The sequence below is a fragment of the Rhinatrema bivittatum genome, chromosome 9 (genome assembly GCF_901001135.1).
Source record: "Rhinatrema bivittatum chromosome 9, aRhiBiv1.1, whole genome shotgun sequence".
Taxonomy (NCBI): Eukaryota; Metazoa; Chordata; class Amphibia; order Gymnophiona; family Rhinatrematidae; genus Rhinatrema; species Rhinatrema bivittatum.
The window spans coordinates 93,785,860-93,811,842 of record NC_042623.1 but is presented as its reverse complement, the minus strand read 5'-3'; the positions used below and the strand labels follow the sequence as shown (position 1 = coordinate 93,811,842).

At 44.7% G+C, this 25,983-nt stretch overlaps 1 protein-coding gene across 1 annotated transcript in view; it reads left to right on the top strand.

Moving 5' to 3' along the window:
• Positions 1-25,983, top strand: part of FOXP2 (forkhead box P2) — a 1,080,393-nt gene that overhangs the window by 747,326 nt on the left and 307,084 nt on the right. Inside the window, 1 exon segment of the mRNA XM_029617020.1 lies at positions 1,388-1,601. Within this exon segment, the coding sequence (XP_029472880.1) occupies positions 1,388-1,601 (214 nt within the window).

Sequence of the window (25,983 nt, the reverse complement as noted above, 5' to 3'; positions counted from 1 at the left end):
TATTTATAACATGCGCGCATATATGTGCATATGTTATAAAATGGCCACTTCCCTGGGCAGAGGCCGACAAACGCTTCCACATGAGCACCCCGCGCGTCTGTTTAAAAGTTACCGTCTTAGAGTAGTCCCTGCAATGCTCTGTTATATGTATTTTAAAACAAGATGTAAGTTGTTAGTGGAAAGAGATTTTGGAAAGAATATGTTTATCTTGTTATCACTAATATGCACAAACATCAGTTTTCAAAAATGTGCTAAGTACCCGACTTAGGGGGTTATTTTCCAAGCCGCGTTATGGGCTTTTCGCATGCGAAAAACACCTTAATTCATGGTGCGATTCTAATTTGGAAAAGGGGGAGGAGTTTGGGGCTGGATTTCTGCCCAAGTGGGCTAGCTTTGCAAATTGCGAAGCCATATCACACAGTTTTAATGCAGGAAATAACGACACGTTTTTCATTTGTGTTAAGCTGTGCAATATGGATATATTGCACAGCTTAACACAAAAAAAATATGGATATATTGCACTTTGCAACCTTTTCGCAAATAGCATTTTCAGTATTTTAAGCAGAGAGAGAGAGAGAGAAAACATCTAGCTATAAGGCCCTTATAGTAGTTAGGTTGAGAGAACATTGTAAATTCTCATCTTTGTGTGAGTTTCCTCACTCCGAAGAACATCAAATCTTCACAAGATTGTACTGTTCTGTTCATACGTCTCACTCTGAATGTCAAAGTGGCCCCTAACCCCTACACTAATACCTAAACCTCACCTCGAGTTACTAGGTGGGCCTCATATAGAGGTATAAATACCTAACTACTATAAGCCCCTTCCTATCGCATGCGATAGTTTGATGAATCCTGGCCTTAGCCTGCTGTTTTAGTTGGCTAAGTAAAACTAATTTTCATCCAAATCAAGCAATTAGGTTTTCAGCTAAAAGTCATCCTCAATCTACCTGGCTAAGCCCACCATGCATTTTTATATTTGGACTGCCTAAAGAGAAAAATATTTCTTTATAGAAAAAAGCATTAGTAGTATTATATACACAAAATTTATTAAAGACAGTTGGGAAGGGGATATATTTACCTTTTGCTTTAAAATAGCTTCTTTTTTGTATACACACCATTTTTTCTTTTCTCTTTCTTTAACGCTTAGATATTCTTTAAGAGTTGTTGTATATGTCTACTAAAATCTGTGACCTTTAATTGAGTAGCACATTATTTTATAAAAGAAAAACTAGAAGATTGTCTCAGTGCACTATTTACAGACTCAATTTTGGACTTTGCACTTTGATTGTGTTGGAAAAATCTGTTCACCTTTTATTAGTATTAACCCATTTATAGTGCTAAGCTTCCTATGTGAAAGTTTTGCTCTGTTATATCCTTCATTTTACAGCTGGTTTAAGCCCTGCTGAGATTCAGCAGCTATGGAAAGAGGTGACTGGAGTTCACAGTATGGAAGACAATGGCATTAAACATGGAGGCCTAGACCTCACTACTAACAATTCCACCTCTACTACCTCCTCCACCACTTCCAAAGCATCACCACCAATAACTCATCATTCCTTAGTGAATGGACAGTCTTCAGTTGTAAATGCAAGGCGAGACAGGTAATTTTAATAATGGGTTTTAATATATTTATCATCCATAGCAAAATTGTAATCTCAATTTATTTATATAAGAAATAAAATGATATATTTTATAATTACTGTAATCTGTATAGTAAGATTGGTTATCAATGCCACATTCATTTTATTGACCATGGGCCTGATTTTGAAAAGCATTTTCAACCTTTAAATTAGATTTTATACATGTAAATGCATTTATTTGAATAAGTTGGCTTTTGAAAATTGCTACAATTTATGCCATTGAATTGTCCATAGGATTTTCTCGCATAAGTGCACTTTACTCAAGTAAATGGCTTTTGAAAATTGCTACGATAGTGTGTTACATTTATGGGCATAAAACCTTTGAAAATTCACCCGATTGTATCTAAACAAAATATGCTTATATGATAAAATTCCCCTTTATATGACATGTACCCTTAGGGATAGATTTTCAAAAGGTTGTGCGCGTAAGATACGCGTGCAACCCCCCCAAAACCTACCCCTACCTCCCCCTGCGTGCGCCGAGCCTATCTTGCGCACGTATGTCCCGGGGCTTCGAAAAATGGGCGGTCCGGGGGCGGGATTGGGGGCGGGGCTGTGATCTGGGGGCGTGGCCAAGTGCCCCTACACAGTGGCCTGTGTCAGGGCCTGGCCAGCCAGCGCGAGCAAGTTACACCTGCTAGGGGCAATAGCTGGAAAGCTTAGCGCAGGCCTGCGCTAGCTACATCGTGGCGGAGTCTGCCCCGGTGACACCCCGACTCCTCCTCTTCCGGGACCGACTCCACCCTGATGTAGCTAGCGCAGGCCTGTGCTTAGCTTTCCAGCTATTGCATGCTTGCGCTGGTAGCACAAGCGTTCGATAGACTTAAAAATAAGGCTCTTAATCACTGACTTTACTGAAGACATCTGTGGTTTGCTTCTAAAAATTCATAGGTTGCCACAGAATGCCAGCACTTTTAAAGGGCTAGCACTATTGGTAGATGTACATTTTCTTATTGTTAATCTAAATCAGCATTTGCATGCTTATTATATTCATTGCCTGAAACACTGTACTCTAACTGCTGGAGTGCACTAGAGAGAGTTAGTTCTGTCCTAGTAATTATCTGTTACCAGTTAGAAAAGCATTCTATGCCATCTTGTGATAACTGCTGCCGGAAATCCAGGTACAGAATGTTTTTTCTTTGGACCTCATGTATTATCTATTCACTGCTTACAAAAGCAACATAATATAATCCATAATCAAACTACTTTCATTGATGCAAACTCCATGGGTATTTTTTTCCACAGTATTCCAAGCAAAATACATAGGTAGTTTTGCTTTACTTATTCCCCGAGCACCAGTTGTCTTTGCAGGTACTTTTTCTAGTCAAAACTAGGGATGTGCATTCATTTTTCATGAATTAGACAATTCATCCTGGTTTGGGAAAACCAAAAAACAAATGCAATTTTTCGGGTTAGTGCGTACTAACTTTAAAATGTTAATACGCGCTAACCTGAAAATTGGCATCCCCCAAAAAAAAGCCCGAACCACAGGAAAAACGAAATTTCCCATGGCGGGTCGAAAACAAAGCCCGAACAGAAGTGCAGTATTGCTGCACATCTCTAGTCAAAACTACATGTGTTGACACCACCCCTGTCTATACCCTGCCCATTGGAACACCTTCAAATAATGCAGGTAAATTTACATGTGTTATTGAACAATGTGGGTAATTTTCACAACATTCAGGATAGGCAGTTTTCAAAAAGTCTAATCAGAAATAGCTTTTAAAATTGCCCTCACTGGGGTAAATTTTCATAGCCATTTATGCTTTTAAAAGGCAGTTTTATGCATGCAAATGGCTATTTATAAAATAGCCTGGGGCTCAGGGCTCATAAAAGTACGTGTGAAACCCAATTTTATGCATACTTTTACATGCACTGGAGAAAGACATTGTGATATGCAAATTTAGGGCAGTTGACACACACATATTTATTTTAAAATGATGCATGTAAGTTAACCCACACAAGTTGGACCCTCATTGGAGCAGGTGTAACTTAGTGCAGGTGAGTTTGTGCATATACCAGGATATTTACATGATACTTTACAAAGCAAACTTGTGCACATGAGTTTGCTTTGAGAATGTGGGGGAAAGGTTGCATGTAAAAGTTGCATATAGTCTTACCTTCACAGTTATAAAATTACCTTTCCTATGTCAATTTAAGAAAATGCCAGATATTTGTCAATAAAGAGAAATTTGGAGGTTAGAAATAGAAACTAAGGGGACAATAATAAAAAGTGGCCATGTTGTTGCAAACTATGCTGTACATATGAATATAAGAAATACCATGCTGAGTCAAACCATCGAGTGGCCAGTCCAGGTACAGAGTATGTATCAGATCCCATAAAGTAGACCTATTTTCTGTTACTTGCAGGAATAGAAAACTGGACTTATAATATGTGAACTTTTCCCCCAGGAGCTTGTCCAAACCTATTTTAAATCCTGCTATTCTGGTTGACTTTACCACTTTACTCTGGCAAGAGATTTCACTGCTTAATTGGGTACTGAGTAAAAAAAGCACTTTCTATGCTTTGTATTAAACCTTCTGGTTGTTAGTTTAATGGAGTGTCTCTTTATTTTGGTATTATTTGAAAAGATTTATAACCATCCTTTTATGTACCTGTTCCACCCCACTCATGATTTTATAAACTTCTGTCATATCTCCTGTGTAGCCTTTCATGATAGGAGAGCCATTCCATTCACTTTATCATTTTTGTCACCCTCCTCTGCACCTTTTCTAGTTTAGCTATGTTTTTCATGAGATGAAGTGACATTAACTGTACGCAATACATTCCTAATATTCTGTTTGCTCTTATAACTGTCATCATACATTGAGATGAGGATTTCAATGTGTTGTCCGCAAAGACTCCAAGGTCCTTTTCCTTGGTGGAAACTTCCAATACAGAACTCAGTATCGTATACTTATAGTTGAGATTATTTTTCCCTTTGTGCAACACTTTGATCTTTTCCATATTACATTTCATCTGCCATTCAGATGCTCAGTCTCCTAGTCTCACAAGGTCTTTCTGCAGTTTTTTACAACCCACCACTGTTTTAAAAACTTTGAATAATTTTGTGTATCTGTAGATTTGATCACCTCACTTGTCATTTTTTTCCCCAGATAATTTATACTGATCTCTGTAGTACTCCATTAATGACTTTTCTCTGTTTGCAAAATTGACCATTTAGTCCTATATTCTGTTTCCTGTCTTTTAATTAATTACCATTGCACAATAGGACACTGCCTCCTATCCCATAACTTTTTCATTTCCTGAAAATGCCAATACATTATAGCAAATGGCTCTCTTTTATCTACTTATTTATGTACATCTAAATCAAATGTGGGGGTAACCTGCACGGAGCTGCAGTTACTACCTTGGGAAGCTTGCTGGGCAGACTAGATGGACCATTTTGGTCTTTTTCTGCCGTCATTACTATGTTACACCTTAAAAAAAAATCTAAAAGATTGGTAAATCAAGACTTCCCTTTGCTAAAACCATGCGGGCGGATTTTAAATGCCCTGCTCGCGTAAATCCGGCCGGATTTACGCGAGCAGGGCCCTCGCGCGCCGGCGCGCCTATTTTGCATAGGCCGCCGGCACGCGCAGAGCCCTGGGACGCGTGTAAGTCCCGGGGCTTTTTTAAGGTGAGTGTCGGGGGGCGTCGCCAAATGACGCTGCGTTTCAGGAGCATGACTAGGCATTTGGGGGGCGGGCCCGGGGCGTGGTTTCGGCCCGGGGCGTTCCGGGGGCATGGCCACGCCCTCCGGAACAGCCTCTGGGTCGGGTCTTGGCGCGCCAGCAGCCTGCTGGCGCGCGTGGATTTACGTCTGCCTCCGGGAAGCGTAAATCCATGGATAAAGGTGGGGGGGTGTTTAGATAGGGCCGGGGGGGTGGGTTAGGTAGGGGTAGGGAGGGGAAGGGGAGGGGAGGGCGAAAGAAAGTTCCCTCCGAGGCCGCTCCGATTTCGGAGCGGCCTCGGAGGGAACGGAGGCAGGCTGTGCGGCTCGGCGCGCGCAGGCTGCCCAAAATCGGCAGCCTTGCGTGCACCGATCCCGGATTTTATAAGATACGGCGGCTACGCGCGTATCTTATAAAATCCAGCGTACTTTTGTTTGCGCCTGGTGCGCGAACAAAAGTACGCGATCGCGCTATTTTTTAAAATCTACCCCATATTGAATATTCCCCATTAAGCCATGTTTATGTATATGGTAAGTAATTTTGTTTTTAAGAATAGCTTCTACAATTTTGCCCAGCACAAATATCAGGCTCACCAGTCTATTGTTTCCCAAATCACCCCTATAGCCCTTTTTAAAAATTGACATCAAATTGGCCACTCTCCAGTCTTCAAGTATTGTGGCTTTTTAAAATATAGGTTATAGGTTACTAATAATAGGTTTGAATTTTCATGTTTGAGTTCTTTTAGGCCTCTGGGGTCAGTACCATCTGGTCCCGGTGATTTGTTACTCTGTAGTTTGTCAATTTGATTTATTATAGTTTCCATTATCCAGAGATTTGCTTTAGTTGCTCAATATCATTAACATCAAAGTATATTTCAGGTGTGGGTATGTTCCCAACATCCTCCTTATTAAATACAGAGACAAAGAATTTAGTTATTCTCATATTTCCTTGTCCTACCTGAGCATCCCTTATATCCTTCAGTCATCTAGCGGCCCAACTGACTCCATCACAGGCTTTTTGCTTCAAATATATTTGAAAAAGCTTTTATTATTAGTTTTTACCTCTCTGGCAAGCTTCTCAATTTCTTTTCTTCCTGACTTCTATTGTACAGTGTTTATACTGAGAGTAGGATTAAATGGTCAATTTTCTCAATGGAAAAGGGTAAACAGTGGAGTGCCTCAGGGATCTGTACTTGGACCGGTGCTTTTCAATATATATATAAATGATCTGGAAAGGAATACGACGAGTGAGATAATCAAATTTGCAGATGACACAAAATTGTTCAGAGTAGTTAAATCACAAGCAGATTGTGATAAATTACAGGAAGACCTTGTGAGACTAGAAAATTGGGCATCCAAATGGCAGATGAAATTTAATGTGGATAAGTGCAAGGTGATGCATATAGGGAAAAATAACCCATGCTATAATTCACAATGGGGTAGATTTTTAAAAAAGAGCGCGATCGCGTACTTTTGTTCGCGCAGCAGGCGCAACAAAAGTACGCTGGATTTAATAAGATACGCGCATAGCCGCGTGTATCTTATAAATCCTGGATCAGCGCGCGCAAGGCTGCCGATTTTGGGCAGCCTGTGCGCGCCGAGCCGCGCAGCCTGCCTCCGTTCCCTCCGAGGCCGCTCCGAAATCGGAGCGACCTCGGAGGGAACTTTCTTTCGCCCCTCCCTCACCTTCCTCTCCCCCTACCTAACCCACCCCCCGGCCCTATCTACCCCCCCCCCCTTACCATTGTCCCTCGATTTACGCCTGCTAGAAGCAGACGTAATCTACGCGCGCCAGCGGACTGCTGGCCCGCCGTCATCCGACCCGGGGGCTGGTCCGGAGGCCTCGACCACGCCCCCGGGCCGGCACCATTGCCCCCGGCCCCGCCCCAAAACTCCGCATCCCGCCCCCGAAATGCCGCATCATTCGGCCCCGCCCCGACACGCCCCCTTAAAAAAACCCCGGGGCTTATGCGTGTCCCGGGGCTCTGTGCACGCCGGCGGCCCTGCTCGCGTAAATCCGGGCGGATTTACGCGAGCAGGGCATTTAAAATCCACCCGAATGTTGGGTTCCATATTAGGTGCTACAACCCAAGAAAGAGATCTAGGTGTCATAGTGGATAAACACATTGAAATCGTCAGTTCAGTGTGCTGTGGCAGTCAAAAAAGCAAACAGAATGTTGGGAATTATTAGAAAGGAAATGGTGAATAAAACAGAAAATGTCATAATGCCTCTGTATTGCTCCATGGTGAGACTGCACCTTGAATACTGTGTACAATTCTGGTCGCCGCATCTCAAAAAGATATAATTGCGATGGAGAAGGTACAGAGAAGGGCTACCAAAATGATAAGGGGAATGGAACAACTCCCCTATGAGGAAAGACTAAAGAGGTTAGGACTTTTCAGCTTGGGGAAGAGACGGCTGAGGGGGGATATGATAGAGATGTTTAAAATCATGAGAGGTCTAGAACGGGTAGATGTGAGTCGGTTATTTACTCTTTCGGATAGTAGAAAGACTAGGGGGCAGTCCATGAAGTTAGCATTGGGCACATTTAAAACTAATCGGAGAAAAGTTCTTTTTTACTCAACACACAATTAAACTCTGGAATTTGTTGCCAGAGGATGTGGTTCGTGCAGTTAGTATTGCTTTGTTTAAAAAGGATTGGATAAGTTCTTGGAGGAGAAGTCCATTACCTGCTATTAAGTTCACTTAGAGAATAGCCACTGCCATTAGCAATGGTAACATGGAATAGACTTAGTTTTTGGGTACTTGCCAGGTTCTTATGGCCTGGATTGGCCACTGTTGGTAACAGGATGTTGGGCTTGATGGACCCTTGGTCTGACCCAGTATGGCATTTTCTTATGTTCTTATGTTCTTATTTTCATTTGAGTCTGCTTTCCATTTTTATTTGAAATAAGCTGTTATGGCTTTAACTGCCTCTTTCAACTCACCATTAAACCATGCTGGTAGTCTTTTGGTCTTCCTTCAACCTTTTTTAATACATGGGATACATTTGATTGGGGCTTTGCCTCATGTAAACGTTTAAACTTTGCCACCACTCCTTTTAGTTTCTTTCTAATTTAATGTCCTCATTGTATCGTAGTCTCCCTTTTAAGTTATATGATACTCCAGTAGTTTTACTTAATGTCGTCCTTCCAGTGATTATGTCAAATTTTATTGATATTCCTTAACAGCCCCACTACAATATGCCTTTGCACCTGTGGGGTTTACACCTATGTTCAAAGTAAAACTATACTGATAGTTATGCTTTGATTTTTGCCCAATGCAAAATATCTGCAGAGATGTATGCTTACAGGAGACCGAGGATAGTAATTAAACACTAGGTAATCTACATGGAGCAGCATTTTAAGAGCAGTGGTATGACAATTTTGTGCTTCCAGGAAGCATTGGAGTAACCCACACAAAGCAGCTGTTATGACCTTAAATAACACTGGGTAGACTGGATGGACCTTTGTGGACTTTATCTGCCTTAATTTACTATGTCATACAAACCCAGAGAATATTTCACACCTATACCAAATTGTATACAAACTTTATTAATTAATTCATATAACACTCCTCATTCTATCTAGACAATAAAATCTATCTATTCCACACATCCATTCTCATTCACACCATACTAAAAACATTTAAATTGTGAATCTTTTGAACATTGTGACCCCAAAATACATTTCACCAATCCATTTTATATCATTTTACAATAAATATAAATTCACATAAATATAAAGTCAATTTATTTCTTATATCTCTTCAAATTTCTCGCCACTGTTTCCTTAATACTGCGGCCGCAAACCAATATTCGCCGCAGTCTGCTCACAACTGTCACTATCCAATTGTCCAAAGGCTCACTCGCTGGCAGCTGGCCGGCGTGCGCAAATTACTTCAGCTCAGGAGCTGAAGTAAGTTGTAAAACAAAGGGGTAAAAATTAAAAGGTAGGGTTTTAGGGGGTGGGGAGGAGAGGAGAGGGGAAGAGGTAGGGAATCTAGGTAGGGGGGTAGGGAAGTTCCATCCCAGTCCGCTCCTTAATTGGAGCGGACTGGGAGGGAAATGGTGGCGGCCCAATTGCGTCCACCTTGTGTGCGGATTATAAAATCTGGTGTGTATGTGTGTGTGGCCCACGGATTTTCTACCATGCGCACGCCAGCATGCTCATGATAGAAAATTGGTGCGTCCATGTATGCGTGCCGGGAAGCACATGCAAATGGACGCCTGCACGCACAGTGGAAAATCTACCCCATACTGAATAAAAAGTAAACTGAAAAAGAAAAAAAACGTTTTCAACAATAACCACTGTAATTCTTGCTCATACAGATCCAGATAGAGGTGCTCGTTCTAGAAAGAATAATCAGATCTTCAATCTACCCTATAGATCGTCATATGGGAAATCATCACTAAGTATATTTGTTGAAGATTGATTCCAAAAAATCTCAACCAGGGCCCAAGTTTCGCCTCCAAAATGAGGCTGCTTGAAGGGAACTAAAATATAAAGAAATATGTATAAATGATCAATTACAATTTTTTTTTTTATATTAATAATTCTCTATATTATAATATTTGGTCATGAAGAAAAATTGTTAATCACCAACCAGCAAAGGTCTTCCGCATGAAGAACAAGGAAAATGTCTAATATGAATCAAAAGAGAGGCATGCTGAATGCCATTTTACCCCATTTCTCCCAGACATATGAGTTCTCATTGCTAGTCTTGGCTGTGCTGAGGTTGCCTATAAACAAAGAACTCTTTACCAAAAATCAAATAAATTAAATGATACCAGACAACTACCAAATACCCAGAAAATAGAAACCATCCATTTAACCAACGAGCTGATACATCTTGACTCTTAGAATAGTGTGTTGATGTAGTATACAATCAATTTTAAAAAACTGATGTTCTGTTCCGCGCCCGCGGGCACAGTCCCCTACCTCGTTTCCTGACCGGGCCGCCGGCACCATCGGCTCTGACTGCCCTGCTCCGGGCTCGGCACCCCCGCGCATCGGCGCAGGCTCCCGACCGAGCCGCCGGGTTCGGAGCCGTCCCTGCTCCTCCCTCGCGGTCGCCTGCTGCTCTCCCCCCGCGGCCCGGATACAAGATGGCTGCCACCATCTTAGGCGCGAGGCCATGCCTCTTCATTGGAATTAAAGGGTCCTCGTCCCTTTAATTGCTTTCAGCTGATTCCTATCCACAGGGCCAGAGGAAGTATAAAAGGAGACTTCCTCTGACCGTTCCTTGACTTGGCAACATCTCCTGTGAGTGTTGTTTGAGTCTGCTTGCTTCGGTGAGTTCCAGCATCTTGATTCCTGTTTCCAGTTTCGTCTTGGTATTCCTGGTTCCTGACTTCGGATCGGCTAGCGGTGATTCCTGGTATTGACTTCGGACTGGCAAGCGGTGATTCTCTAGTGTGTGACTTCGGACCGGCAAGTGGTGATCCCTCGGTGTGTGACCTCGGACTGGTAAGCAACGACCCTCTGGCAATTGACCTTGGACCTCTTCTTGACCATCGTCTCCAAGGGTCCACCTAAGTCCCAGCAGCCCGGGTCCCTACGGGCTCCTCCCGGGGGGACCGCGGGCTTCCAGGGGTGAAGCTCCAGACAGCCCTTGCACTGTGCGTCTGTTCCTTGACCTCTCAAAGGTCCACCTAAGTCCCAGCGGCCCGGGTCCCTACGGGCTCCTCCTGGGGGGACCGTGGACTTCCAGTGGTGAAGACCCACCTCCGTTCCTTGACATCATGACTCTTCATCCGCCTTCACATTCGTACCTGTCTACAGTGCCGAGGGTCAGCTGGTCACATCTTCTGTTCCTGCCTCATCACCCGACGGGAGAACCTATGGATCTCCTCCAAGGTATACTATCCTCCCGTCGGCCCAAGGGTCCACAAGCCTGAGCATAACAACTGAGAATGCTATTTACTAAGATAGGGAAGTTTTCAAGAAATTGGCCCATAGAATCAGCAATTAAAATATTTTTAATCCCCAAAAAATGTATCTGAAGAAGAGACCTTATCCATAAATAGTTGCAGAAATTATACCCATGTACAAAGCAACAATGGCTCAATTTAAGTTTTATATGTAGCAACTAGGTCACTTGGTTCAAAGAGCTTACCTCTCACAGAAGAGCATAAGCACATGCAACAGAGAGGATTTATTAAATCAAATATGTTTGAAACTACAAAAAGAAACAAAAAACATAATACATATTACATAATACATAAATGATATGTATCATTTAGACTAAAACAAAACCAAAAAACATTTTTGTAAAAAAATTGCAACGTAACAGTTTATGCTAATGAGGCCAGAAAAAAACCATGAACAGACGCACACCGCGTGTTTCGTTTTTTGAACAGAAAGGCTTATTTTAAAAAAGGACCTTATCTGTAAATGATAACGGGTATGATCACACAATGGTCCAATTCAATATTGATGTAAACCAACAAAAATACTTGGTTTAAAAAACCTACCTTTCGCGGGAAATCCACATATAGCCACACATAACAGAAGAGGAGGAAAATTGTTTTTAGGAAATACTTCAAACAACTGCAGAAAAAAGTCCAGCCAAAATAAATGTCATTTTAAATGAAAAACAAACAATGGAACCAAAGTTACCACCAAAGACTGGCAGCGTAACGATTTATACTGAAGCGAGCCCAGCCAAAGATGACTGCAAATAGATGCATACCGCTTCCTTTTCCTCTTTTTAAACAGATGATACAAAGTAACCAATCAGAGATAACAAACTAGCATCCCAAGTGACCAATCACATCAGACCTAAAACAAAACAATGGCTAGAACTAAGGAAGAGTTGTTTCTACACCTCAACCTGAACTTCTACCCAAGGCTCTATGTTGTCATCATCAAATAACCAATATTAGACATCCATAGAAATACAGTTACTAATTTGAAAACAAAGGGATAGATTTTAAAACCACAGCATGCGGAAATCATGGGGTTTACGTGCGTGGCTGGCCCTTACGTGTACCGGGCCAATTTTCAAATGGGCCCAGCCACATGCGTAAACCCCGGGATGTGTGTAAGTGCCAGGGCTTTAAAAGGGGCTGTCTGGGGGATGGAGCAGGGCGGTCTGGGTAGGGCGGTTCGGTCCAGAGGGTGGGGCTAGAGGCACCCATCACAGTGGCCATTTGCCAGTGCACGCATATTATAAAATCGTGCATCCATGTGTGCATGCCAGGTAGCGCATACTTTTGGAAAATCTATCCCATATTGTATAAAATGACTCAAGGTAACCTCTAAAAATAATTTTTTCATGTAACAAAAAAGTATAAACAAAGAACAAAACACTGAACAATAAGACAATGAAACAAAATTCAGAAATAACACTGTACCAACAAATCAATAAAATTAACCCCTCTGAGTAGAGGAGGGAAAAAGCATGACCCATAAAGCTCAAAAATTGAAAAAGATTGAAAAAATCACCTTAGGTTGCATACAAGAATAAAGGTGAAAAAGATGGCAAACTTTATAAAGAAGGTTATATAAAAATGCCCCATTCAATCTTTTGATTGAGTCCATTCGGAATCACTGAATTCAGGCGAAAAATCAATTTTTGCTCAACCTTTGTTAAAAGTTTAAATGAATCTCCACCACGAGTATGTGGATGGACTTGCTGTATAGCAATAAAACCGCAAAACTGTAAGTGGATGTTGAGACTCAAGCCAATGTGATACTAGAGGTTCTTCAATGCAAGCATGTTTTAAATTGCTGTGATGTTCAATGATTTTTGTTTTCAAAAGACGAGACATCTTCCCTACATATAACAAACCACAGGGACAGACGATAATATAGATCAAATATTTAGACTGGCAAGTATTAGATGTACGTAATTGAAAAACTTGCAGTGTCCTAGGATGCGTAAAAGTGTCCAAAGAAAGGGACAATGTGTTTACACTGCAATTACAACAAGGGTGATGTCCTACAGAGATTTCAACTTCTGTATTCCTGGGGTCAAAAAGAAAAGAGGAAACTAGTTCATCTCTCAACTTTTTCCCATGCTTGTAGGCAGAGGAAATTCCTTAAAGATTTTAAACTCCCAGGGCTAGATTTTAAAAGAAGTGCGTGCAGCCTACATGTGCGCGAGCTACCCGGCACACGCACATGCACGCCCAATTTTATAACATGCGCACACATGTTATAAAATCCGGGGTTGGCACGCGTAAGGGGTGCATAATTGTGCACCTTGCACGTGCCTGTTGTGAACACGCCTTGTGGCTACATATTCCGTGGTGAATGCATGCGGAAAGCCCTGGGAAGGGGCGTAGAGGCATGATCGCTTGCTCGTTTGTGAGTGTGAGCCCCTGGTCCACGAGATAACTTAGAGAGGAGCCCCAAGGTACCCCGAGGATAGGAAAACTAGTGCGAGCTTGGACACAGTTCAAACTCATGAAGAATGGAACCGGAACAGGGGACTCCTGGTCCGAAGAGTGAAGAGTCAGAGTTCATAGAAGAAGGATTCCTGGAGTTCATAGAAGAAGGATTCCTGGAGCTTGGACTAGATGATGACTAGATGAGGACTCCTGGACATGGATAAAGGAGAGGTGTACTCTTGAAGACGAAGACGAGACGAGACTCTTGGAGAAGATGAAGAGGGATGCTCTTGAGTACGAAGACAGATAAGATGAGACTCTTGGAGATGATGAAGAGGAACACTCTTGGGTAAGAAGAAGAGATGAAGCTCTTGGAGTAGAGGCGAGACAAGACTCTTGAAGTTAGGGAGTGCTATCCCTCAAGGTGCCCTACACAGCCCAAGGACTGGTCGCGGACCACATTGTCCGCTGTGCGCCCTACACAACCCGGAGGCTGGTCACGGACCATGCTAGGAGCAGGAGGAGCACCAGATGGAGAGGAGTCAGGCAGCACTCGACGAAGTCCAACGTAGAAATTCCAATCTATCAAGCATAGACTGATTGGAGTCCGGGGAACGCCAAGATCTGCTGACGTGTTCTCCAGGATAATGAGGTATAGGGAAGAGAGAGGTATGCAGAGGGCAGTACCTCAGACAAAGCCATCTTGACATAAGGATACCTGGACAGCTGTGGCGAGGGAAAGTACCTCTTGGCGCCAGGCGCTCTGGATGTCTGTAGCAAGGGAATGGCCTCTGGATGTTGGAAGCTTCTGACATCGGAGAGATGGACGACAGCAGGAATGTGCCTCTTCTTAGCGTAGGATCTGAAAGTCTTTATAGAAGAAGAAGATGGACGGACATCAGGATGGAGGACGTCGGAACACCAAGATATCTGGGACTCAGATCAGGCGGACTTCTGGACGTCAGGACATCGAGTTTTCGGAGCGTCAGAGATATCTAAGAATAGACGAGGAGTCCCGAGGCTTGAGGAAAGGAAGCCTGGGCTGGAACATACCACGAGAAAGGTAGACGACAGGGGAGGACCTGGATGTCGGATGAAGACATCACGAAGAAGACATCACTAAGAGAGAAGACTTGAAGATGAAGTCTTGTGGACAGGAGCTTGAAGATAACTGTATTGGAACAGTGGAACTCCGAGGATGGAACTCTCTGGAGGATGTTGATCCTGGAGGGTGTTACTCCATCTGAAGGCACTGAAGGAATGAAGCAGTGCCCTTTTATAGGGCAGGAGCAGGAAGAGCCCTGAAGACGTCATCTGGGAGAGCTGACGAGGAACATCCTGCTTCGCCCCTTTAAACAGAGAGAAGAGCCATGCAGCCAGCCCATAGAGGAAGCCCTGGAGTACAGGGGGCGGAGCCAAGGCCTGCAGCATTGCTGGAAACAAGAGGGAAGGCCGGATGCGGCTCCTGCCGCTGAAGAGAAGCAGCGCTGGGGCTGGACCGGTGTTATTATTTGTGATAATTGTGGGAGGATCCTTGGGCCGGTGGCAGATGACCACGCCCTCGGGGGAAGATCCCGAGAGGGGCCACCAGTCAGGCTCAGAGTTGGGAGAGAGACACACACTAGATCTTTTATTGAACTGTATAGTGAACCACCAGAGGTGGCAGTAGTGAGCTGGAAGAGCCCGGCTGGGCTGTAGTCCCTCAGGCACTGGAACAGCGATCCCAGGATGTGTGAGCTGTAGAGAAACTGAATATAGTGAGTAGGCAGAGTATGCAGAGTTCAGGAACAGAACCTTGATGGTAACACTCACACAATAGTCTCTTGAAGCAGCCCAGAGGCTGGAATGGAGTAGGCCATCGAGGAGCGAGTACCTGGTTCCAGGGAAAACTCTGAGAGAGAGATGGTAACTCACTGGTGTTGTAGGCAGCGGTGACTTCCTGGCAGAAGTAGTATTCGGTAGCAGGTCCGGGAACGTGGGCCCTCGAGGAGCGAGTACCGGTTCCAAACTGCGACCTGAAAAGCAAGAGAGAGAGCAAGGCCCCCGAGGAGTGGGTAACCCTGGTAATGTCCGAGGAGGCAGAGTAGCAAGGTATGCAGAGAGCGAATCCCATCCGCAGTGATACCCCTTGCCAACTCGAATAGCTAGCAAAAACGAAGACCTTAAATATCCGGGCTTGATGACATCATCTCAGGGGGACGCCCCGAGGTTCGCACGACAGCTGGTACTTGAGTCGGGGCCGCACTATGCCTGCACCCTTAGGCTTCAGGAGAACATAGCAGAAGGCAGCGTCTAGCCAGTCCGGGGACGCCGCAGCAGCCAAACTTCCATCAACCAAAGAGAGAGTCACAAAAGAGGTAAGGTGGGCGGAGTGGAGACGGGCAGCAACAGTCGCAAAAACCGGCCCCGAGGAAGAGGAGACGGCATTGACGGCTCCCTGCTTCGAAGAGGAGTTGGTGGCAGCACTCAGGCCGCAGTGAAGGGGAATCCCCGCGAGGGGATTCCCCGAAGTGGAGGAGCTCTGGCGGCGGCACAGGGTACGAAGAAAGGAGATTCCCGGCGGGGGATTCCCCCTGAAGATGGTCAGAGGTGCGGCTCCAGCCGCACAGGAGGGCCTGCAGCACAGCAGCAGGCCGTGAAGGGAGGAGGCAGTGCGGCTCGGTGGCAGACCGGGCCGCAGAAGAAAAGGTAAGGCCTTGTTCGCAGAGCAGCCGCGGGCAGGGGCTCTACAGTGCCGAGCGGCGCTGCCTTCCCCCATTCCCTTCCCCCTAACCTGACCTTCCCACCCCTTCCCCTAACCTTTCCCCCCTAGCCCTACTCTAACCCCCCCTGTCCTTTGTCTTCCCTTTTGCGCCTGCCTCCGGAGAGGTGCAAGTTGCGCACGCCAGCAAGCTGCCAGCATGCGATCCTCCGACACAGCGGCAATGGCCGCTCTGTCCGAGGTCTCTGGCCCCGCCCCTGCTCCCTGACTGCCCCTTTTGTAAATCCCTGGGACGTATGCACGTCGCCCGGCCTTTTTAAAATCCGGCCCCCTAAGAATAAACCAATGAGTTTAAATGATCTGCACAACCTGATGTACCCTAGGAGTATGTGGTGAAACACATAATCCTGTTGGTGGGAGAAGAGGGACTTTTGTAGCCATTCATGATCACAAAATCATGCCCTCTTATATGCTCTCTTGATCACCTTGCTAGGATATCCCTTCTCGATAAATGCGAGACGAATAATTGCTGCCTGTTCTTTAAATTCCTCCAGCGTTGAACAAATGTGATGAAGATGAAGGAATTGACTTTCAGGTATAGCTTCCTTCATTTGGCAGGGGTGACAACTATCGAATCTTAATAAAGAATTAAAGTCAGTTTCATTCCTATATAGAGTTGTTTACAAACCAAAATGTATGACCCACATTTCCAAAAAAGCAACTATTTATCAATAAGGTCTCTTCTTCAAATAAGTTTTTTTGGGGATTAAAAATATTTTAGTCATTGTTGATTCTATGGGCCAATTTCTTGAAAACTTCTCTATCTTAGTAAATAGCATTCCCGGTTTTTTAAAATTGATTGTATACTAAATCAATGCCCTATTCTAAGTGTCAAGATGTATCAGCTCATTGATGGATGGTTTCTATTTTCTGGGTATTTGGTAGTAGTCTGGTATAATTTAATTTATTTGATTTTTGTGTAAAGAGTTCTTTGTTTATAGGCAACCTCAGCACAGCCAAGACTAGCAATAAGAACTCATATGTGTGGGAGAAATGGTCTAAAATGGCATTCAGCATGCCTCTTTTTTGATCCATATTAGACATTTTCCTTGTTTTTCGTGCGCAAGACCTTTGCTAGTTGGCGAATAATTAACAATTTTTCCTGGTGACCAAATATTATAATATAGAGAATTATTAATATTAAAAAAAATGTAATTGGTTATTTATACATATTTCTTTATATTTTAGTTCCCCTGAAGCAGCCTCTTTTTGGAAGCAAAACTTGGGCCCTGGTCGGGATTTTTTGGAATCAGTCTTCCACAAGTATACTTAGGGATGATTTTCTGTATGACAATCTATAGAGTAGATTGAAGATCTGATTATTCTTTCTAGAATGAGTACCTCTATCTGGATCTGTATGAGCAAGAATTAGAGTGGTTATTATTGAAACCTTTTTTTTCTTCTTCGGTTTATTTTTTATTCAGTATGTGTGTGTTATGTATGGGTAGTGATTTATTTTTTAATTATATTTACATGTAATGTATATGTAATGTATATGTTCTATATGTTCTTTATACATATATAATATACATGTAAATTATTTTATAGTAATGTATGAGTATAAATGATTTGGTTTAATTCATAAGATGTTTAAGTAAATAATAAAAAATTGTTTCGTTTACTGTATGTTTTCTGATCTTTTTCAAACTGATTGTACACTCACCCTTATGTGATATTGAGATATTTTCTCTGGGGTAGTATTTTGTTAGTTAATATATTTATTTACAATAATCAAAGAGCCCATTTCCATAGATAAACAATCTTTTTTACTTGCAGAAATGCCTTTCATTAATGCCCTCTAGATGGAACATCTTGAGACTGCCTATGCAAATATTTATGATAAAAGCATACCGTTTACAATCTATTGCCATAGGGCAGTATTTCTGAACCTGGTCTTGGAGTACCCCCTTGACAGTATGGTTTTCAGGATATCCACAGTGAATATGCATGAGGTAGAGCTGCATATACTACTTCAAATGTATGTAAATCTATCTCTTGCATATTCACTGTGGATATTCTGAAAACTATACTGGCTAGGAGGTACTTTAGGACCAGTTTGTGAAATACTGCCTTAGGGTGAGTGTAATGTGTCAAGTGCAGCAGTATAATTCCTGCTGACTTTCTGTTAGATGAAAGTGGAACCTGAGTACATAAGTTTTCATTGCTAGGATATAACCTCTCCACTACCAAGACTCCTAAAGTGCCTTTTTGTGGCAACACACAGGCAACTGGCATCTCATAACTCAAGGCTAATCTGCTCAAGATTTCAGAGCAGAATGGACCCTAGATATAATATGCACAGGCCATCCGATGTGTGAATATGCTTTGACATGATGTCAGTCATGCCCCAGCTATAGATTAAATAGCATCAGCAGGTAAATTTTGTTATGCCTGTCGGTCGCAGATGGCTGCAACCGCGAGTACTCGCTGTTTGCTCCACACTCCTGTCCTCCCTGGGTCTGCTCGCTGCGCAGGCCTGCCTGCATTGCCACGTTCCTCGGGCCTCCTCATGGAGGCATGGATGCTGCTACTTCCTACTCCGATGTCAGGTCCTCCTAGGCACGCGCACGCGTCACAAGTCCCACCTTTGAAGCCGTTTCAGCGGGAACCTCGGGGGCGACCCTGTTGATGATATCATCGGACTCCTGTACTTAAGCTCCATCTTCGCCCTCAGCAACCTAACTTGGCAATAAGTTCCGTATGAGTCCTACGCTGCCTCTTGTTCCTGAGATGCTTCCTCTTGCCTGCATCTTGGACCCTGTCTGGCACCCGCTCCTCGGGGGTCAGTGTGCGCTCCTACAGGGACTCGCTCCCCTGGCCTACCCCGCTCCTTGGGCTGGCACCACGCCTCTTGGGTCCTATCTGGCTACCAGCTCTACCACTTGGGTCTCCTTTGGAACTACTGCAGCGACTAGTGAGTCCTCGGCTGGCCTTCCCCGCTCTTCAGGGTTATGCCTGTGCTATTCAAGACTGTCCACGCTCTCCTGCTCCTCGGGCTGCCACTTACCATTTCAGAGACTACCTTGAGCTCCCCCGCTCCTCGGGGCCTGCTTCAGGATATACTACCACTGCCAACTGTCCCGCTCTACGGGCCTGCTTTTCTACTGCTCAGCCAGCTCTCCTCCGATCTCCGGAGGAGAAGCCTGAGCTGCTGGGATCGGGCTCGGGCTTCCCCACCTTGTGGGTTAACTTACACTCTCCTGTCTACGCCCACTATGCTGCAGCTCCACCCCTCGGGGCTGTCCTACCGGAGAATCTCCCGCATGGCTATTCCTGCGCCCACCATTCTACGGTCTGCCTGGTGCCCTCTCTCTTCAGGCTCTCCAAGTACTGCCTACAGTCTGCTACCCTACGGGGGTCACCTCCTGGTCTCTGGGGATCTCCCCACTACTGTGCCCAGAGTTTCCCGCTACTCCAACACCTCGCCTCCTGACGGTGCGGACCTGTGGGGCTCCTCCGCATGGGCTGTATCAACTCGCTCCTCGGGCCAAGGGTACACACACACACCAATCATAACAAATCTCTTAAGTCTTGAGTTAGCAACTTACCTGAAAGATAGCTACTCTGATATAAAATCTGTATCTAGTTGCACAGCTGAACTTGTGGCAGCTTTGGCATCATCCAGCTTGTGGTGCATACAGATGAGAGAGTGGGACCAGGACTGCACCAACATCTCACTCATGTGGAGGCCATCTGTATAACAAGAAAGACAACAGAAACAGCTGTGATAACTATCTTGGAATTTCTCCATTGTCCATTGCCAGGAAAGTGCTGGCAATTGTAAATCTCAATAAAATGCTGGAAAACCCATGAACGGAATCTTCCTAGTATCACAGTATGGAGTCAGACCTGGCCAAAGGACAAAAGACATGGTGTCCATGGCTAAGCATATTCAGGATAAGTGTCTTCAGCAAAACTAAGATCTGTATAGTGTCTATATAGACTTGACAAAGGCTTTTAACACAATTAGTCACAATTTCCTGTGGCATATTCTCCAGAAACTTGGCTGCTCAGAAAGGTTTGTTTCCAATATGAGATATTTCTATGAAGGGATGTTGGCCAAGTTTCAGGAATGTGGTGAATTCCCTGACCCCTTTCGAGTCCAAAAACACAAAACAAGGCAGTATACTGGTGTGGGCATGCTTCTTCATTGTCCTGTCTGTGGTGTTCCTGGATGCTTTCCAGGATATGGACCAGGCTGCTTGCAACTAGTCACGCACAGGTGGGGGATTGTTCAACCTGAGAAGTTTACAGGCTTGTTCCAAAATGATGTAATTAGTGGTTAAGGATTTATTGTTTGTGGATGACTATGCACTAATAGCCCATTCACTGGACAACATTCAAGTCATCATAGAGCAATTTACTCAGGCTTTGAGCTCATCATTAGCCTAAAATTAAAATTCTGAGTTAATATACTGGCAAATATACGGTCATTCTCAATCCCACAGTTTTTTTTATCAAGACTACTCAAGGTAATGTAGCTGACAAATTTGGTTATAATGGAAGCATTTTTTACAACATCACCAGTGTTGATGATAAGTATATACAATGTATTACCAAGGTAAGCTCTTCCTTTGACAGACTTCATCATCATTTGTAGAATGAAAAGAGAAATGAGACTTCCTACTAAGATTAAAATGTATCAGGTAGTGGTAGTGTATATACTGCTCTGTGGAAGTGAATAGTGCATGCTACACTGCTGAATCTTAAGGCAACTCGAGCAATTCATGTTATGAATCCTCCTGTAGCTGTGCTATAGGAGGCTTCTCACCTCTTTCCTGGAGGCCGCTCCAAAGCCAGGGTCTCACCTGTACACTGTCCAGGATTTGCTCCAGGGCCTGGGAGGCTTTCGATGCCCTTGGCCTGCTTGAGGCTTGCTTGGGTCTGCATGGACTTCCTGGTTTTGGCCACGCCCTTCTCCCTAGGGGCCGGCCCGTAGCACTTCTCCTAAGTTATAGGGCCAGCTAGGTGTGGCCCATCCAAACTCCTCCCAGGGAGTTGCCTTCTTCAGTCCTATAAAAGGACTTCAACTTCCACTCAGCTTTGCCGTCGCAATGAGCCAGTCATCTGAGGAGCTTCTCCTTTCTCTTGGACTCCATGTTCCTGCTCTTGCTTGGTGTTCCAGTATTTCAAGGGATTCCTCTTCGTTTCATCTCTGCTGTTCCTGATCCCGGTCTCTGATGGCCTGATATTCCTGTCGTCCTCCGTCTCTGCCCTTCTGATGTTCCAGAAGGCCTGACGTCCTCGATGGCTAGAGGTCCCTATATACCTAATCTTCCTGATGTCTGTTCCTGCTATATTCCAGCTCCCCGAGTCCTCCAGATGGCCACCCCGAGGGTAAATCCGTTCCGTCGGTTCCTGTTTCCGGTCACTGGAGCCTCTGCCAGTTGGATTCCTTTCCTGAGCCTGACGTCCTCCTTCTCTGCCGTCCTGATGTTCCTGACATCCTCCGTCTCTGGCCTCCTGATGTTCCAGAAGGCCTGATGTCCTCAATGGCTAGAGGTCCTTATCTACCTGATCTTCCTGATGTCTGTTCCTGCAATGTTCCAGCTCCCCGAGTCCTCCAGATGGCCACCCCAAGGGTAAATCCGTTCCGTCCGGTTCCTGTTTCCGGTCATTGGAGCCTCTGTCAGTTTGATTCCTTTCCTGAGCCTGCTCCGCTCCTGCGTGGTCCGTGACCAGCCTCCTTAGGCTGTGTAGGGCGCGTAGAGGACAGGGTGGTCCGTGACCAGCCCATTGAGTCCGCCTTGAGTAGTGGGCTGTGTAGGGCGCCCTGAGGAACAGTGCCCACTTGTCTTCGTCTAAATCTTCCAAGTCCTTTTTGTCTCGTCTGGATTTCCCAAGGTCCGTAACATTCATCCTTGCCTCGGACATTTCTGTTGCCTTGAGACTCCACCTACACTAGTCTCAGATGCCTTCTATGACTGGAGCTTCCATCTGCTCGCCTTTCTGGATGTCGATGCCTTGTGTTCTTCTCCTGAGTCCTGAAGCCTTCGTCTCAGCCTTCAAGCTTCAGCCCTTGTCCGCCCTCGTCCCTTGTCCGTCCTGCCACCTGTGCTGCTCCCTGCAGCAGGTCCGAAAGGGCTGTGAGTAGTCGGAGGACACTCAGAGACCAACCTTGCGTGGTTGGCCTCATCCAGGCATGCAGGTCGGCAGGGGCCTGGTCAGCTCCAACCCTAGACGAGGTCCGTCTTACCGCAAGGGGCACACATCTCACCCCTAGCACTCCCAGCCAGTGGAGCGCAACAGATTGCGAAGGCCTCTGAGGTTTCCCACGCTCAAGGCCGCCCTTTAACAATTCAGCAATATTAGATGGAAAACAAGATCTATAGCAAAGAAACTCTAAAAAGGTGCCAGATCTCCAAATTGGAAGGCATGGTGGTGAAATCCCAGCTCTGGTGGACTGGCCATGTTAGAAAGATGGAGCACCAAAGCTCTTATGTATGGCCACCTGAAAAGTTGACATAGGTTAAGACTATACATTAAATTCAAGGACATACTCAAACATAACCTTAAAATTTGTAAGACAAACTTCAGTAGGTGAGAGGATGTGGCCTTGGATCAGGTTAAGTAATGGCAGATTTGACCCCTGGCCCTCCAAAGCCTGGAAACCAAGTAAACACAAATGTAAGAAAAAAAGAGTGAGGAAAGAAAGGTCAGTTCCAAAACTCCATCAATTGCAAGTGCCACTTTTGTTCTTAGATTCCATCAGCAAGCACACTAATACACAGGCAAAGGAAGTTAATGAAAACTCATGTTGTCACTGATGGAAAACTCCATCAAAACAATATATCACCCACCAAACTAAGGGAAATTCATAAAAATTACTTTAAGTTTGTGACATGATCACAGCACCAATATAAAGGCGATCCCACTTTATAGGTAAATTTTCAAAGCAGTTACATGCATAAATGTAATATACTATCATAGTAATTGTCATTACTCAAATAAAGTATATTTATATGAGTAAATCCTATGAACAATTCAATTACATATATTGTATCAATTTCCAAAAGCCCACTTTCTCAAGAAAAGTGCATTTACACATGTAAAATCCAATTTTAATTGTGAAAATGATTTTTAAAATCAGGCCCATACAGGTCAACCTTCCTGTGTACACCATGCTCTTAATAATGCCCACTGGCATCAAGCCTTTCTGTGATGTAGTGCCACAATGAGTCTTCTTAACCTCATGCTCAGTATAGCTTGAATTTTTCAAGTTTTTTTTGCAGTGAGATTTTCCTCCCAGGCAAGTTAATGCAGTAGAAGGGACTAAGGAGATTTGGGCTACATTCTCTCCACCTAGCTTGTTGTTGCCCAGGTAGAGTGTCCAGCAAGCTAGGTGGAGAGAACGTTGCCCAAATCTCCTCTTAGAGTGAGTTTCCTCACTCCGACGGCCAGCAAATCTTCATTAGAGACCACTGTTCTTTCCGTAGGTCTCATGTGGAATGCGAAAGTGGCCCCCAACCCCCGACGCTCATACCTAATCCCCACCCCGAGTTAGTAGGTGGCCCTCCCATAGGGATTAAAATACCTGTCTAGGGCATAGGCACTATAGTAAGGTGCTCTCTCTCTCTCCCTTTCTCTCTCTCTCTCTCCCCCCCTCCCTCCCTGCAGAGCCTGAAACAGGCGGTCCGGAACTATCGTGTGTCGCCGCACACGATAAACTGGTTCCTGCTTTACATATGCTCCGCCCCCTGAATACCAAATTACTAATTCGCAAATCGCGTTAACAGCCGTTAACGCGATTTGCGAATTTATCGCATGCGGTAAACTGCTTGGAAAATGAGGCCCTATATTATTGGGCCAATCCCAAGATGGATGCCTGCGTCATCACTTGGGCCTCATTACCAGCCCACTCCAACATGGCCATCATGTTTGCCCAGCACCTTAAATTCAGTGGCTCATCCCATCATATCTGCAGCCCTTAGCTCCCTATACATGTGGCCAACTTTCTGTCCTGCCATTCTCCCATCCTCAACGTGGTGATCTGTTGCACCACCAACCATTCCTCCATCAAACCGCGGCCAAGACACCATCCATCACACAGCAACACTGGCTCTCTCTTGTTTGATACCCTTTTTATATATATATATATATATATATATATATACATATTAGCTTGGTGCTAGTATAGGGGCTGGTAGGAGGGCCACTCAGCTACAAATCCTCTCATGCCCTCACCCCCAGCCAGACTCAGACACGACACCTGTACTGTACACCCCCTTTGCCCACCACACACTCGTCAGCACCCAGCCGACCACCAGGGCCTTGCCCACCTCCCAGTTGCCATAATGTTCCCTCATCTCCGGTGCTCCCTTAACTCGGTAGGCCAATAAGTAACTAGTTCCTCCTCAGCCTCAAAATGGGTTTCTCATTTTATTATTATTATTTACCGTGCCGTCAACTTGAAAGAACGACTCACCGCAAACAGAATCGAGACCCCATTATTGCCAACCTTTTTCTCTGCTCAATTGCTGCTGAACACCCAAAGTCTGCCAAAGAGGTGAGCAAACACTCGGGTTGCTTCTGCCATCAAAAAGGGGCCATTCTAGCATGTGCATCCCCTTTTCATGAAGCTCGCCTCTGTCCCCGCCTATTGCCCTCCCTTTGCCCACCCCTTTTCTCCTCCCTCTATCCATCATTTCTCCCCCCTGCCTGGTTCTCCACCCCAACCCCATGTTGTGCCCTGCTCCCTTAGGCTTCTTCGTCACAGGGTTCTTTCTGTTTGCTTTTTTGACTGCCACAGAACAATGAGTTGACAATTTCAATGTATTATCCACTATGAAGCCTAGATTTCTTTCCTGGGTGGAAACTCCTAAGATAGAACCTAACATCATGTAACTACAGCAAGCGTTATTTTTCCCTATATGCATCACCTTGCACTTGTCCACATTAAATTTCATCTGCCATTTGGAAACCCAATCTTCCAGTCTCACGAGGTCCTCCTGCAACTTATCTCAATCTGCTTGATATTTAACTACTCTGCATGATTTTGTGTCATTTGCAAATTTGATCACCTCATTCATCGTACCTCTTTCCTGTCCATGACCTGTATTACCTGCTCCATTTTATCTCCCTTTGGGCCAGCTCCCAAATGGATACCTCCCATAAGGCAGAGAAAACAACACCTGCTGGCCTGTGCAACCTAACTTACTACTTGACCCCTGACTGTTCGGGCAGGGAAAGTCCCTTTGGCCTCCTGTAGTAGAAATTGAAGTCAGAAGGCCCCAGGAGAAAAAAAACTCTGCAAGCAAGCTTTTTGCTTCTTCTTCTTCATGAAGCCTGTCTGCTTTTACTTGTACTTCCTGCTTAAGCAAAACAAATCCCCAAACTTACACCATGTGTAGTGTATTCGGGCCTGCTGCAGCTACAGGAATAGTTCAGGAATACAATAAGACTGGACCAACTTAGTTATCATGCAGGTATTTATTTGCAGTGCTTCAAAGATACATGAATCAAAATAGTAACTCACCTTGCATCAGGCACAACTAACAGGTAAACATTCACTGTTTGAGTATATCATGGGGTCCTACCGGTTCCCTCAGGCCTCTTCAAGCTCTCTAGGCCTG